Source organism: Triturus cristatus, chromosome 11, assembly GCF_964204655.1.
Source record: "Triturus cristatus chromosome 11, aTriCri1.1, whole genome shotgun sequence".
NCBI lineage: Eukaryota > Metazoa > Chordata > Amphibia > Caudata > Salamandridae > Triturus > Triturus cristatus.
The window spans coordinates 164,177,953-164,191,773 of NC_140594.1; the positions used below are offsets into that span (position 1 = coordinate 164,177,953).

Consider the following 13,821-nt stretch of genomic DNA (forward strand, 5'->3'; position numbering starts at 1 on the left):
CGGGCATTACTCAGAAACATCACTTTGTAAGGTTGAATAAGGGGCTGAAACAAGGTTTCAATGGGGTTAGAATATGGACAGCCGATGAGAGGTTGCAACTGTACACAGATTCCTCCAGGCAAGGGGGTTTTGGGGCAATACTGGGTTCCGCGTGGTGTGCCAAAGGGTGGCCACCTGTGTGGCGACACCGTGGCCTCACCAACAATATCACACCGTTAGAACTTTTTCCCATTGTGGTGGCATTGTCACTCTGGTCGGACACCTTGGCTAACAAGACTTTGGTCATCCGGTCAGACAACATGGCAGCCGTCCATGCAATTAATAATCAGGCGGCATCATGTCCCATAGTATTAGGTTTATTAAGGCATTTGGTGAGCAGGTGTCTCTAGTATAATATCCAGATAACAGCAAAGCATGTGCAAGGGGTTCAGAACAAGGCAGCTGATGCTATCTCGCTTCCAGTGGGAAAGATTCCGAGCAGAATGGCCAGAGGCGCAGCAGGAAATGACGCCCTTCAAAGAGGAATATTGGAAGCTAATGCATTAGAACATGGGTACTCACAAACTTTTTCTCGGGGGCCAAATTTACAGTGTGGTTTGTGGCCGAGGGCTGCACCCATGTGGGGTGGAGTCAGGGCTAGAGGGGGTGGGGCTAGAAGGGGAAATGGGCAGCAGCCCAAAACAGTATACAGAGCAGCAGAAAGAGGCAAAAGTAGGTTGAGAAAGAAAGGTAGTGAGGTAGGTTACACTGCATAAGCTTATTTTAATCCATTTTTAAGCATGTAAAGCACAGTTATCAGTTCTTGGACTGCATTTCATAATACTCGAGTGAAAATATGGGTAATTTAGGGTTCTTTACTGAAATATTTTATGCTCAGAGTTTCAGCACGAAAATGCCACAGTTTTGGTTCTACAAAGGCATCAGGGTTCTTCTGCAGCAAGGGTTTTTTTTAGTCGACATCTGAATGGCGCATAGTTTGATGAAGGGGGGGGGTTAGTATTGGGTGAGCAGGATGGCTGTATTCTATGTAGAGAACTGCAGTGTTATCATAAAACGTATTCGAAAGAAAGACGTGGAAATGAATCCTCCTTCGGTAAGCTGCAGCTAACTTTAACCTTTTCCACTTTGTTCGGTAAGCTTCTTCTGTGTGCAGTTATGCCAGTGTTTTAACCATCCGAGATGTCCCGTCTCTGTGCCTCCCGGAAGTGCCTGTATTTCTATGCTTCTCCTGAAGCTGGGAGGAGAGGCTTAGAAATGCCCCCAAATATTCAAGGCGAGAATTATTTACTATTCTAACTCCAGGCCTTACATACTTAGGGAAAGTGTATGAACATTACTTATTTTCGGCAAACGGGGAGATTACAAATACATTAATGTTAGTGCGCGTGCATCAAATACTAGGGCACTGAAATGGGGAGCTAAACAAAAGGAGATCCTGGGCAGGCAAGTTCCCGTTCTGTTGATGAAAGCCGTATTTCTATCTCTTCCTGTCTCAGCACGAAGCATTTTGCTTAAAGTGGTGACGTACAAAGGTGTTTAGTGAGGCCGTTAAAACTTGGCATTGTTAAACGTACCTGCAGGTAAAGTGACCCTGAAGATTCTCAGGGTGATTACAGGCTGCAGTGAAGAGTCTGCGGGCTGCGAGGACATCGTCACCACGGACACAGGAAGGTCCCCAAAAGGTCCTTTAAAAGTTAGCTGTAAAAACGCTAGTTACAGCTAACTTTTAAAGGGCCTGTGCTTCCCGCCGGGTGCCGTGTGTGACGTCACAGAGGTGGGCCAATCAGAGGCAAGCAGTAAACAGAGAAGATGGCTGCAGGAGGAAACGTATGCTCCTGCGACCATCTTCTCTGTTTACTTCAAGGAATTGACTGGCATATAGCAACAAGGTCTTCGGGCCGCCAAAGAAGGCCTGCCGGGCCGCTGGCAGCCCGTACTATGAGTACTCGTGCATTAGAAGGTCAACTACAGCATATGGCTGAAGGGGCTTTAGCGGTCGGAACAAGGCGACGGTATCGGCGTTGTGTGGACACTTTTCGGAACTTTACAGCGGATGTTTCCGAGCTTCCAGACAATTTCCAGCAACTGGGATTGCGGGTCAAAGTTTGTGGTGTGGGCCAGGGGAGCCGGTAAATCTAGGTCATGGGTTGTAGAGCACCTATCAGCAATAGCATACCATTTTAAGCTAAAAGGGTTTGGACGATCCCACTAAAGGTTTTGTTCTTAGGGAAGCCTTAAAGGTTGGGCCAAAGGTGTAAGCACAAAACAGGATCACAGGTACCCAATTGATTTTAACACAATAAAAATCCTAATGGACCACCTCCCTTTGGTTTGCCACTCGGAATTTGAAAGTATGCTGTTTCGAGTAACCCGTTCCCTGCCCTTCGTTGGGGCCTTTCGCATTAGCAGTGAGAGCAAAAGGGGATAAAAGCAGCAGGGCCCTGTTGGTTAAAGACATATCCCTAGGCACACACCAGGTATCCTTTCGGTTGCGACACTCTAAGACAGATTAAGTGGGAAGGGGACAGTACATTACACTGAATAGGATGGAGGGGCACAGCTCATATTGCCCAGTTAAGCTTTTGGCAGGGTACATCCAGGAACGGGAAGGTGTCAACGGCGACAACTACCTTCTCACCCACAAAGACGGGACCCCAGAAACACTATCAGTTTAAAAGGGTGTTAGCAGCAACGGTCCAAATGGCAGGGCTCCAAGGGCATCACTACACTACACATTCCTTCTGCATTGGGGCAGCCACAACAGCTTTCCAGGAGGGTATGTCGGCAAACGCAATAAAACGAATAGGAAGATGGGAATCAGACAGGTATCGGGTTTACATTCGCCCAACACTTAAAGAATTAGAAAGGCAGGGGTTTGCGGGGGTTCTGGTAGGGGTCTTTTATTACACTTATCTACACCAAGTTACACGTATAATAAAAGGCTGATTGAAGACTCAACATTTGTCCTTCTGTTCTACTCCACAGAATACAAGACAGTGTGGGTCATCAGGCACTCCTACGTATCCATGGCTGCTAACAGAGCCCACGCCATTGGGTGGGATGCAACGTTCCCCTTTCAACGAACAAGGGTGCGATGGTTTGGAAAGCCAGGGTTGCACTGGAGAGACTTGGGGAGCGTCACTGAAGATTTCCGCACCCGCTCAAAGAACCCAGATGTTTTAGTAATTCATCTAGGGCAGAGGTCTTCAAACTGTGGGGCGCGCCCCCCCGGGGGGGGGGGGGGGGGGGCGAAAATGCCTCTGCAAAAACATGCAAATGAAGATGGCCTGGAAGCTGCATTTCCAGACTGTCTTCATTTACTCAGTGACCTTGAAGTCAAAACTGTGATCGGTGTGCCTTGGGGTCAGAGGTCACTGGGTGTGCTGGCAGGGTCAAAGATGTTGCTTAAAACAAAGTCTTCGTTTTGTGTATTCACAGTAATTTAAGTGCATTATTGCTATATGTGGGAATTAAACTGGTACTTTTGAATGGAAATATGGCAGGACAGTGTTAAGTGTAAAAACTGCAAAATAATTCAATAATGCTATCACAAAATGTTCAGCATAATTCGCCTTTGCTCGCTGCAAAATGTGGTTAACCTTGCTGCATAATTTGGCCGTCTCCTGCCACATAATTCCAGTGCCCCTGTTTATAGTGCGCTGAGGCCACAGTCTGTGGCAGAAAGCACTGTAAATATGTAAGTCAATATTTTAAAATAGTATTTCACATAGTCTAAGCTAGGGTGCTGCAAATTGATGCAGTGTTTGAGGTAAAACAAGTTTTTACAAAATATAGTTTTTAGTAATGAGTAATTGGACTATATCTAATGCAGACGTTTTTAAGTGTCTCCGTTATTCAAGAACTCAGCTGATAACACCCCAACATTAAATCTCAAACAGAATATATATTTGCCACCATGAAGTTTTAAGAAGAGCTACTGGAATGATTACGCAGAAGAGGACCACATTATGTGGCATGGTTGAATAAATTATGCAGCAAGAAAAGATAAATTATGCGGCACAATGCAGCACATTTCGTGGTTAGCATTACAATTATTTTGACATTTTAACTCATGGTTATGCTGTTAGGAGCAATATTTCACCTCATTAATACCAGTTTAACACCCAAATACAGCAATAAGGAGCTACAAGATTACCAGTCAATCTTTGCGGAAGACCTTCCACTGCTCCTGAACACTGTCAAGTTGTAAGTAACTTTTGTTCCATTTGAGCTGGAATCAATTATTTTGGGCTAAATTCTGCAGATTTCGCAGCAGATGATAGATTATGTAGCAAATGCGGTAAACTCATAATTATGTGGAAAACGGTGCTGCTGCAGAAACTCAATTCTGGTGACCATGGCTTTAAGTGACTGAGTCAATTAAGGCTGGTAAGAAGGCTGGTTTCTTCTCTAACTTACTGCACTACCCCCACACCCTTCACTTTCAGGCAGAGACACCTCAAAAGTCAGCAATAACTGTTCAGGGACAGTTTTTATTGTGATAGCTATGTCCATGGGAGGCAGGGAGAAGGCCAGCTGGGTTGCATTCAGATGCAGAGCCCTAATCCTCTCGACCCCTGGGGCCTCAGAGTAATGGTCCAGGAGAAAGAGGAGAGGAGCGAGATTCATGGATGTTGTCAAATAGATGGCCCAGAATAGAGAGCACAGTATGGGGAATAATATTTAAATTTACAAATGGCCAGAGAAAGTTTCTTCAGTGCGATACCCCCCCAAAGAAGGCAACAATATAAGTGGCCTTTTTCTTTTTTTTTTAAAGGGCCCTTCATCAGTGCAGCAGGTACTGCTGCCAGGTGTGTACGTGGCCACTGTTGGTTATCATTAATGAAGCAGATGCAGCAGGGCTGGGGCCCAGGGGTTTGAGGAGCCCACTGAATCACCGTTATGACTGTCTACCTTTAAAAAAAGGGGCATGGGAGATTATTTTCCTTTCTAGCATTACGACCAAGGGCACCCTCGCAGAAGAAAGGGATACAACATGGGAGCTCTTTTTTTCAAACAGGACAGAGAGCCTGTTTCAAGATTGGAGTGATGGTCAGGCATGATGGGGACGAGGTGAAAGATGCAGAGGAGATAGCCTGCTACTCAGGACTGCAGTTATCATTAGTACAGTAGGTATAGTTGCATTAGGGTCTAAGGGTGCGAGGGGCTCACAAACAAACCCAATTCTGGGGAGCAGTTTTTGGGACAATACATGTTTTTGTTTGATGCATTTGCTGTTTTATAAGTCTCAAATTTAATGTGGTTTATGAACTATAGAAAAAGTACTCCTGAAATCATCTCATAAGCCACGCCTTCTGCATGCAGCCATGTCCGTCCTGCTCTCCCAATCCATGCTGAAAAGTTTTGGAGGGGGGCCCGACCACAAGACACTTTGCTTAAGGGGGGGGGGGGGGGAGGAGGGGGGGGCTCAGAGCAAAAACTTTGGAAGACCTCTGATCTAGGGGGAAAATACCTTCCAGTGATAGGGAGCGGTAAACTACTTCACATGTTAAATAAGGATCTCACCAATTTAGCCAGGAGCAAGGATACCATGGAGGTGGTATGGTCCGAGATCATTCCTAGAAGGGTATGGGCTGGAGCGCGCTCCCAAAATAGCATGGAGTTGTCAAGGAAGAGGCTAAACAGCCTCATGGCCAAATTTTTAGGGGGTGCAGGTTTAGGCAGCATTGGGCACACCCTGATTAACTTGCAGCAGCCGCACTATTACAGGGCAGATGGGGTGTACCTATCAGACACTGGAACAGATGTCCTGCTAAGGAATATGCTAGCGGCATTGAATGCAAGGGGCTGTTGGTAGTTCTCAAGAATTGGGCCACAGGTATGGCATGGGGGGGCCCTCACTGGCAGCGATAGCTCCCAGCGAGGCATGGCGGTACTTACAAAGCGATCCAAGAGGAATACAACAAACAGGTTGGGAAGGGGGCACAGACCACAAACGGGGCAGTCAGGACCCAGTGGGCACTGGCAAGCTCCCCAAGGCCCTTGGTTCAGGTGAACCAGAAATAAACAATTAATTACACAACTGAGGGCAGAGCCTGTGGCATGGAAGAAGTGGGGTACCGGTTCACCTTCGCAGAGAGGGGTGAGGGAACAGTCAACCAGGTTTGGCGAGCGTGAAGCACATTGGCTTGCCCAGGTAATAAAGAGGGTACACACCGGAACTGAAGAAGCACATGGTTGGGCTTGGTACAAACGCTTACCCGGAAGGAAATGTGTGGATACCGGAAGTGAAAGGTCACCCGGCCGGGTGGGAACCGGCTGGTTACCCGGGAGTGTGTGGGCACCGGAAGGCAAAGGGTCATACGGTTGGGTTGGAAGCAGATGCTTACTCAAGGAATGTGTGGCAACCGGAAGTAAAAGGTTACCCAGTCGGGCTGGAAGCAGAAGCTTGCCCGGAGTGAAATGGAAGGGTTGCGTCCCCAGGTGATAGGTCAACAGGGCAAGGTGAGCTGCACAGAAGGTAAGGCACAGTGCAGAGCTTATGGGGTAAGGACACAGGCTCGCCGGACAAAATAATGGTGTGTAAAGGATCGCTTGTAAGTTGGAAATGCCTAATAAACTGCGGCCTCAATTCTTCCATAAAACACAAATTTGTGGTGGTCTGAATTTATTGGGATTCGGGTGGGGCAACCATGTGAGGGGTGCCGCTGCTGTGGGCGCATACGCTAATTTCACAAACCTACAGCTCTTAAAGAGACACTTTACATCACAGAAATGTTTGCTATAGATAATGCAACTCCCTTTTCCTACTAGGCCCCGTGACTGGCACTTTCTCTGTACTCACGTCGTCTAACATATCATGGCAGGCTTTGATCTGTGCTTCCAACTCGTCTTTCTTTTTCACCAGGAACTGTACATCCTCAACGTTCACTACTGCACTCTGGTCGCTAGTACCAGCTGCTTCAGACATCTTTTTAAGTCCTGGCAGGAAACAGGTATCCCTCCGCGCGACCCGTAGCTGTAGTCTTTACACTGAAATAGAAACATAAGAGGTATTTCTTAGAGCAGCAAAAGAAAGACTTACCCCACCCCTCCCGTCCAAACGCCATAAAACAGTGTACAAAAAAAAATCGCCATCTTGAAACTGTACGATTCTTTACTACTTTACATATGAATACCTGGCTTTTTACTAACAACCCCCCCCCACCCCCACCCCCACCCCGCGATGCCCTCGCGGGTGATAGAACGCTTTACATAACAAGTTTTGAGAAAACGAACTTCGCGTGAGATGTACCTAGCGAATATTAAAATATACACAGCATACTTACAAAAACGAATAATAATGTTACAATATATTCTTGGATTACGGGTAGCTTTTTGATGCAGGTAAAGTAGTCCTACATCTTCCATTAGTTTTGCTTTCTATTTAGACATACTACGAACGTTTCTCTGCTCAAATAAAGAACCATATTGGTAAGGAAAAAAATACGGCCATTTTTAAAGGGTCTATCATTAGGTCATAACATAGCGAGATCAGTTGTATAATCACAATGAAAATTCAAGTTTGATCGAGACAATAAGACATCACCATTCATTATAAACATAATTCAATACATGCTGCAAGCTCACTGAAAAAAAGTTATAGAAAAAATAGTATAATAATCTTTGATATCAACGGCCGTGCCTAGAACTACAGAAACTACAAATAAATAGCTGCAAACCTTGCTAGCTCACTGCTTACTTTCATTCTTCTTTTATTTCTATGTGCCTGGTTAATAAGTCGCTTAGATGTTAAGAAAGCCACACTCTTCCGAATCTCCATATCTAACATTCTTAAGTGTGTATTTTACACCCCGCATGCGCACTAGCGGCCCCAACGCTGACGTATTGACGACTGACGTCCTACGTGTGGGTGGGTTTGCACTGTGCAGCGATCTTCTCGTCGTTCGGCTCCGGTGGAAAATATTTCGGTGTGAGTCTCCGGTTCGAGTCTGGACGCATGCCTCCGGTCCGAGTCTGGACGCATGCCTCCGGTCGCAGACAAAGAATCCTGCAGGCTGCCTAGTATTACACCGAGAGCGATAGTGTTGGTGGCAGGCGGACCAGAGTGGTCACTAAAGTCGCTCTACAAGCCATGACCAGTACAACCCGCCTAAAACCCATAGCATCACCGGGCCAGAAAGACGATGACATGGATACCTCACAGCAGTGGTACAGGATAACCGTCCCACAGGGCGCGAAATACGAGAGGGGCTGGCTTCTGTCCACTCTCCAGGGCGCATGCATCTTACACTTCACTCCCTTGGAATTTCAGTTCTGTAACCCGCAGGCCCGGTTCTACCTGCAAGGGGAGGATGTAGCGAATGTCCTGCAGCAGCTGAACCACAGAATCCCAGACGAAGAGGGCAAAATGATAAGCATAATAGTGGAGAAGTGCGGCGCGCCCCCAAGCCTCCGAAAAGTGTTTGAAGACTTTCCCCAGATGGACAACCGCGCCACCATGAAACAAAATGACATGCTGGGACCGGAAGCTCAATGGTACCGGGTTACCATAATAAACGGAAATATGTACACACAGGAATGGCTAATGTTCGCTATCCAGAGTTTCTGTGGTGTGTCTTTCACCCCCTCGGGCTTTCACTTCAAGGGGATGAAGGCCAGGTTCTTCGTGCGAGGGCAGACTGTAGCGGCTGCCATACAACGTGTGTCTGGAACGATCGCTGATATTAATGGCCTATTTTTAACGTTTCTGGTGGAGCCATGTTAGGGATATAAACCATTCCCAGTTTATGCAAAGAGTTCAGGAAATTAATAACTTGGGGTCTAAAGGAAGCCTTATCGAAGTATTACTTGTTCTGAACTGATGATGCTGTCGGCATCTTGACTCCATGTCTAAGTCAACACCAGCCCATCCGAGACCTATATTTATGTATGTAAAAGGGGGATAATATATGTGGCATTTACGACGGAGTACTCGCTGCATTGATTATACCCAAGATGTTAAGCGCATGGGTAGAATGTCCGTTTTTGTATTCCATTATCCTTGCAATAAAAAAAAGGCTAGGTGAAACTAATAAAATTGTGTTTTTTCAATTTGCATACAAAGCACACCACGAGATGATGGGAGCTCATAAAAAGTTAATTTGATTACACACAAGATTAAACCTGTCAACTCTTTTTAAAAACCTTTTATTTTGGCACTGTGTTGGTCTGTTTTTCCTCATTATTGTAATGATTTCTGCCAGTTTGGCAACCATTGCAAGTGAGTAAATATTTAAAAAAAATTAACCGGCCACTTGTTGTTATTCTAAGAACTATTCTTATGGCACAGATGTAAACTTATAATTGTGTATTTCTTTATAACCCTTCAAGCATTAGTGCCTTAAAATGAGATGAATATGGTGTGCATGTCGAGTCATGTTTTGATTGGAAAATGGTGGATTGTTAAGAAGTCATTCAGCAAATTCCCCAAACCTACAAATATACCCACCTTTCATGCACAACACGTAATATATAAAGAGGAGTATAATGAAATAGTCCATGATATTTGTGTGAAATATTGCTTTCAGTAACGCCTGTATTTCTCTCGTCAGAGTGTTTAAAATCTTGGTCACTTTATTCTCTTTGTAGCAGTGTGCAGTTTCGCTTATTTTTAGCTCTGGCTTGACAGCACAGCTGCTTGTTTACCTCGTGTTATCCTTTCTTTAAACTTAGAGTGGGCTTTGGACGTGCTTAGGGGAGTATTTTCCTTTTGCCTCCTCTTAATGACTGGTAATTGGTATGTCATTCCGCCTTCTAGGAAGTTTTTCTGTTGGAATGCATGATGGATTATTTTAAATCCAAAGAGAGTAGTGAATCATTACACTGTCACATTCAGTTCTATATCTCCAATGTGCATTCTATGCAGAAGTTGTTCTTTTTCGGTCTGGTTTTATGGCACTCTTGCGTGCATTACCATCATTACTAAATTCCTTAAAATTTACATAGTGGACTTTAACTACACCCAGAGGAGTATCTCTTTATCGAGTGCTACATTCTGCCCGTTATGGACTGTTTGCATTAAAATGCTGAGGGACTATTTGACCTTTTAAATGTTCACTGACTCATGAGGCATTACATTATCTTATAAATGCATTGTATACAGAAAACAGTTATTTTGTTTCTATTTTCACCATAGCAGCATTAAAAAAATATTATATTAGGACTCCCAATCCAAGCAAAACTACTGGCTTTGCAAGTGCTCGTTTTCCCAGTAATGGCTAAGTCAATAGCCTATTGTGTTTGCCAATGCTTGTTGCCCTTGGAGTTTGTCAGTAATGTAATTATTAATTGGGGAGGAGGGCAACCCTGCCAACTTAATCCCACTCTGGTTAGGTCAAAACAGTTTTGAGTGAATCTCTTATTAACCTCTGGGTGCTATTGCCCAAACAGCAGACAAACCCCTGAGAAGTGCTTTTACGTTTAAGCAGTTCTCAAAAAGGCAAAGGGCAGCAGAGTATATGGCAACTGCACTACCTAGGCTAGTCACTAAAGGTACTCTCAACTTGTATCGTCCACCTCAAATGCCCAGCTGCTACATGACCACAAATAATTTCAAGAAAAAGGCTGATGAGAGGCAGTACACAAAATCATCAAATTGCAGTATACATAAAGCAAAGTTCTTTTCGCAGGCATAGTATGTTTTGTAGAAAATCTTTATTTTCCAAAAGGTGACCCCGCCCAGTAATTCTCATTGTGATCTCCGTTTCAGAAGCGGAGATATACACTGAAGAAAAGCGATCCCGGCGTAAAGGAACTTACTTCGATCCTATCGCGTCTGTTCAACCCCAGAGTCCGGCTCCAGCAGCAGTACGCGTGGAGTGCGCTGTGCTGTAGCCTATAAAGCTTACCGTGTCTCGGATGACCAGGCGTCCCAGATTTGCCAGGACGGTCCCTGTTTTTCACCAGCTGTCCTGGCAGATTTCAAGAAATTTAGCTCATGTCCCTGTTTTTAAAAAGGGTAAACTGAAAACGGCGGGAGGTGCTTTTTTATGTTTTACAAAGCAGGGATAGTTAGCAGTTGTTTCAAGAAAGAAGTTCAATTAAAATTGCATTTTATGTATGTTCTTACTGCCTGTTCTGTAAGTCTCTTCTGAGGAGCGCTGTCAGTCTGGGCGTTCGCTTGAAGTAAAGTTGTAGTCCTTCTATTTTTGTGAAATGTCCCGGTTTTTGGCTTTAAAATTCTGGTCACCCTAACCGTGTCTCTAGTAACCGACGTGCAGCAACGCGTGCACGTCACTTCTGTACTGCCGAGACTGAAAAAAGGCTAAAGCGCTGAACAAAATGTTGTATTTGAAGCAAAAAAGCACTTCCGTCCTCCTGTATAGCGTTAGCCCTGAAATTCCAGGGAAGCTTAACGCTAAAAATACTTAATTCTGAAAGGTGGAAAAAACGTTAAAAATTAATCCAATACTGTATACGAATAAAGAGAGTATATGTGGGAAAAAAGTAAATAGAAAAAGGAATGAAAAGTCGGTAAAAACAGTCTCCATATTCTTAAGAAGAAAGTACAATTAGATGCAAGATACTTTAGATTTAAAAAATATGGCATAAAAGAGGTGTCCCCCACCCATTAAAAACAACTTATCAAATGTTTGTTGCAATTAAGGGATTGAGTGGTAAACACTTTGAGTAAGAGAGATTAGTGCACTAGTAAATAAAGTTTTTAGGGTTATGCAAATTTACGTGAGATAAGTACTCGACCCCAATACTGAATCTTGTCTGAGGGGTTTGAAAAACGAGGGATGTAAGGAAAGGAGAATTATAAAAATAGTGTAAGCCCACCAGATATAAATGCATATGTATGGAGAGGTGAGAAAATTATACATTACGTGTACAGCAAAAAGTAATTCATCATCGAATTTCAGTTAACAATTGTTGTAAAAGCGTGCATGTCTGCCCTCACAACTATGCGAGTAGAGGGAAAGAGTAACAGGGCATTGTTGCAGTTGTAAGTTCAACCAACCATAATTTAAGCAAATGGAAATAACAGTTGAGACTGGGACTACACCCATTTACATTAATCCTTGCGTTGTTACAAATCTGGGGTAATAAGATTACAGTACCCCATGTATACGGCAGTGGTGATACTTAAGACCACTATCATACCCATATGCATGTATGTTAATTACCACTAGGGCAATAGGGTTACAGTGCCCCAACGGTATGGCATAATTGGTAATTAAGCAGCGTACGCTGCCCTTCAAAGATATGCAAGTAGAGGGAAAGAGTAACAGGGCATTAATGCAGTTGTAAGTGCAACCAACCAAAATTTAGGCAAAATGGAAAAACAGGTTGAGACTGGGACCACACCCACATACAATAATCCTTGCGTTGTTACACATCTGAGGCAATAAGGTTACAGTGCTCCAGGTGTCTGGCACTAGTAATACCGAAGACAACTATCATATCCATATTCACGTATGTAATTACCACTAGGGCAATTGGGTTACAGTGCCCCAGGTGTATGGCATAATTGGTAGTTGCCTGCTCGACATCCGTAATGCAGAGATCAGAAATGCACAATGGATCCTTGACCTTAAAGAGATGTTCATGACATTTGGTGCATTACACAAGATTATGACAAAAAATAATGCATCTCATTGTCAGTGTTAAGACCCAATGTAGTAGTGTGCAGATTGCATATCCATCTCGCTTCTAGTTGTCTGAGTGCAAGTTCCCTGTCGCCTCCTCTCATGTTGCCTTGTGCAACATCAATACCATGGAAACAGAACTTGGATCGGTCCACACCACTACTCCTACATTCATGAGAAACCAGCGCGTATGTAGCGTCCCTGTTCAAGCATGCCCTGTGATGTTCTTGGATGCGTGTCTTAAGCGGTCTTGTAGTGATACCAGTGTAGATCTTGTCACATCCACAGATCAGTACGTATATCACATGGCTAGTGAGACAATTGATGTAGTGTTGTATTGTACTGTGTCCCTGTATTGTTGCTGGTCATCGTTTTGTTGCAACCCAGGTTACATATGTTGCAGGTTCCACAGGTGTAGAAGCTCAAGGGTTTCTGAAGCCAACCTTGTGATCGTGGTGTTTTGTAAAGTGTGTAGCTAGGGCACAGCGTCCCTGATGGTTCTGCTTCTCGTGAATGTTATGGAAGACCTCTCTGAAATGAGATTGTTAACCCCTGGTACACCCTTAAGCAGTGCCCAGTGTTTACCAAGTGGTTTGAAGACCTCATGATTCAATGCAGAGTGTGTTGTGATGATAGAAAGTCTTAGTTTATCGAGGTCAAGGGTCTTGTGTTTTTTACTGACAAGTATGTGTCTTCTGTCGGTGTTCCTAGCCCTGTTTTCTGCAGTGTGTAAGGTGCGCTGATCGTAACCCCACCTTTTGAGTCTGTCTGTTGCTAGTTTAGCATGTGTGACAAAGTTGGCCTTCTTGCTACAGTTTCTGCGAATGCGTCACAGCTCCCCATTGGGGATAGACTTCTTAGTTGACAGTAGATGTGAACTAGTGTAGTGTAGAATGCTGTTCACTGCACTCTCCTTTCTGTGTGGTGTGCTTTCAATCCTGTTGTTGTTAATGTATATCTCACAGTCAAAGAAATGTATCACGGATTGTGACATCTCAAGGGTGAAGGTGACATTGAGTGTATTGTCAATCTGATAGCCAAAGTACTCCTGTAGCTCCAGTCCAGTCCCTGTCCATATGATGATGTCATCTATGTAGTGGCCCCAGAACTGGATGTGCCTAGTCCAGTTCAAGGCGGCTGCTGCTGACCATGCATATGTGTGTTCCACCCACCCCATGAAGAGGTTGGCATACGAAGGGGCAAATTTAGAACCCATCGCAGTCCCCTG

The 13,821-nt window shown here is 44.5% G+C and overlaps 1 protein-coding gene across 10 annotated transcripts in view; it reads right to left on the bottom strand.

The window, feature by feature from the left end:
* PSMD9 (proteasome 26S subunit, non-ATPase 9) overlaps positions 1-13,821 on the bottom strand; it is a 289,965-nt gene that overhangs the window by 115,354 nt on the left and 160,790 nt on the right. For 2 of the 10 annotated variants that reach the window (XM_085633082.1, XM_085633078.1), the window contains exons 1-2: positions 7,703-7,797; positions 6,806-6,993 (exon numbers count right to left, since the gene is read on the bottom strand). In XM_085633082.1, the coding sequence (XP_085489208.1) occupies positions 6,806-6,931 (126 nt within the window). In that variant the 5' untranslated portion in view covers positions 6,932-6,993; positions 7,703-7,797. Of the gene's footprint in view, positions 1-6,805; positions 6,994-7,289; positions 7,331-7,682; positions 8,141-13,821 lie in introns of those variants that run through there. The other 8 variants (XM_085633077.1, XM_085633084.1, XM_085633079.1 and 5 more) reach the window with 7 other exon arrangements.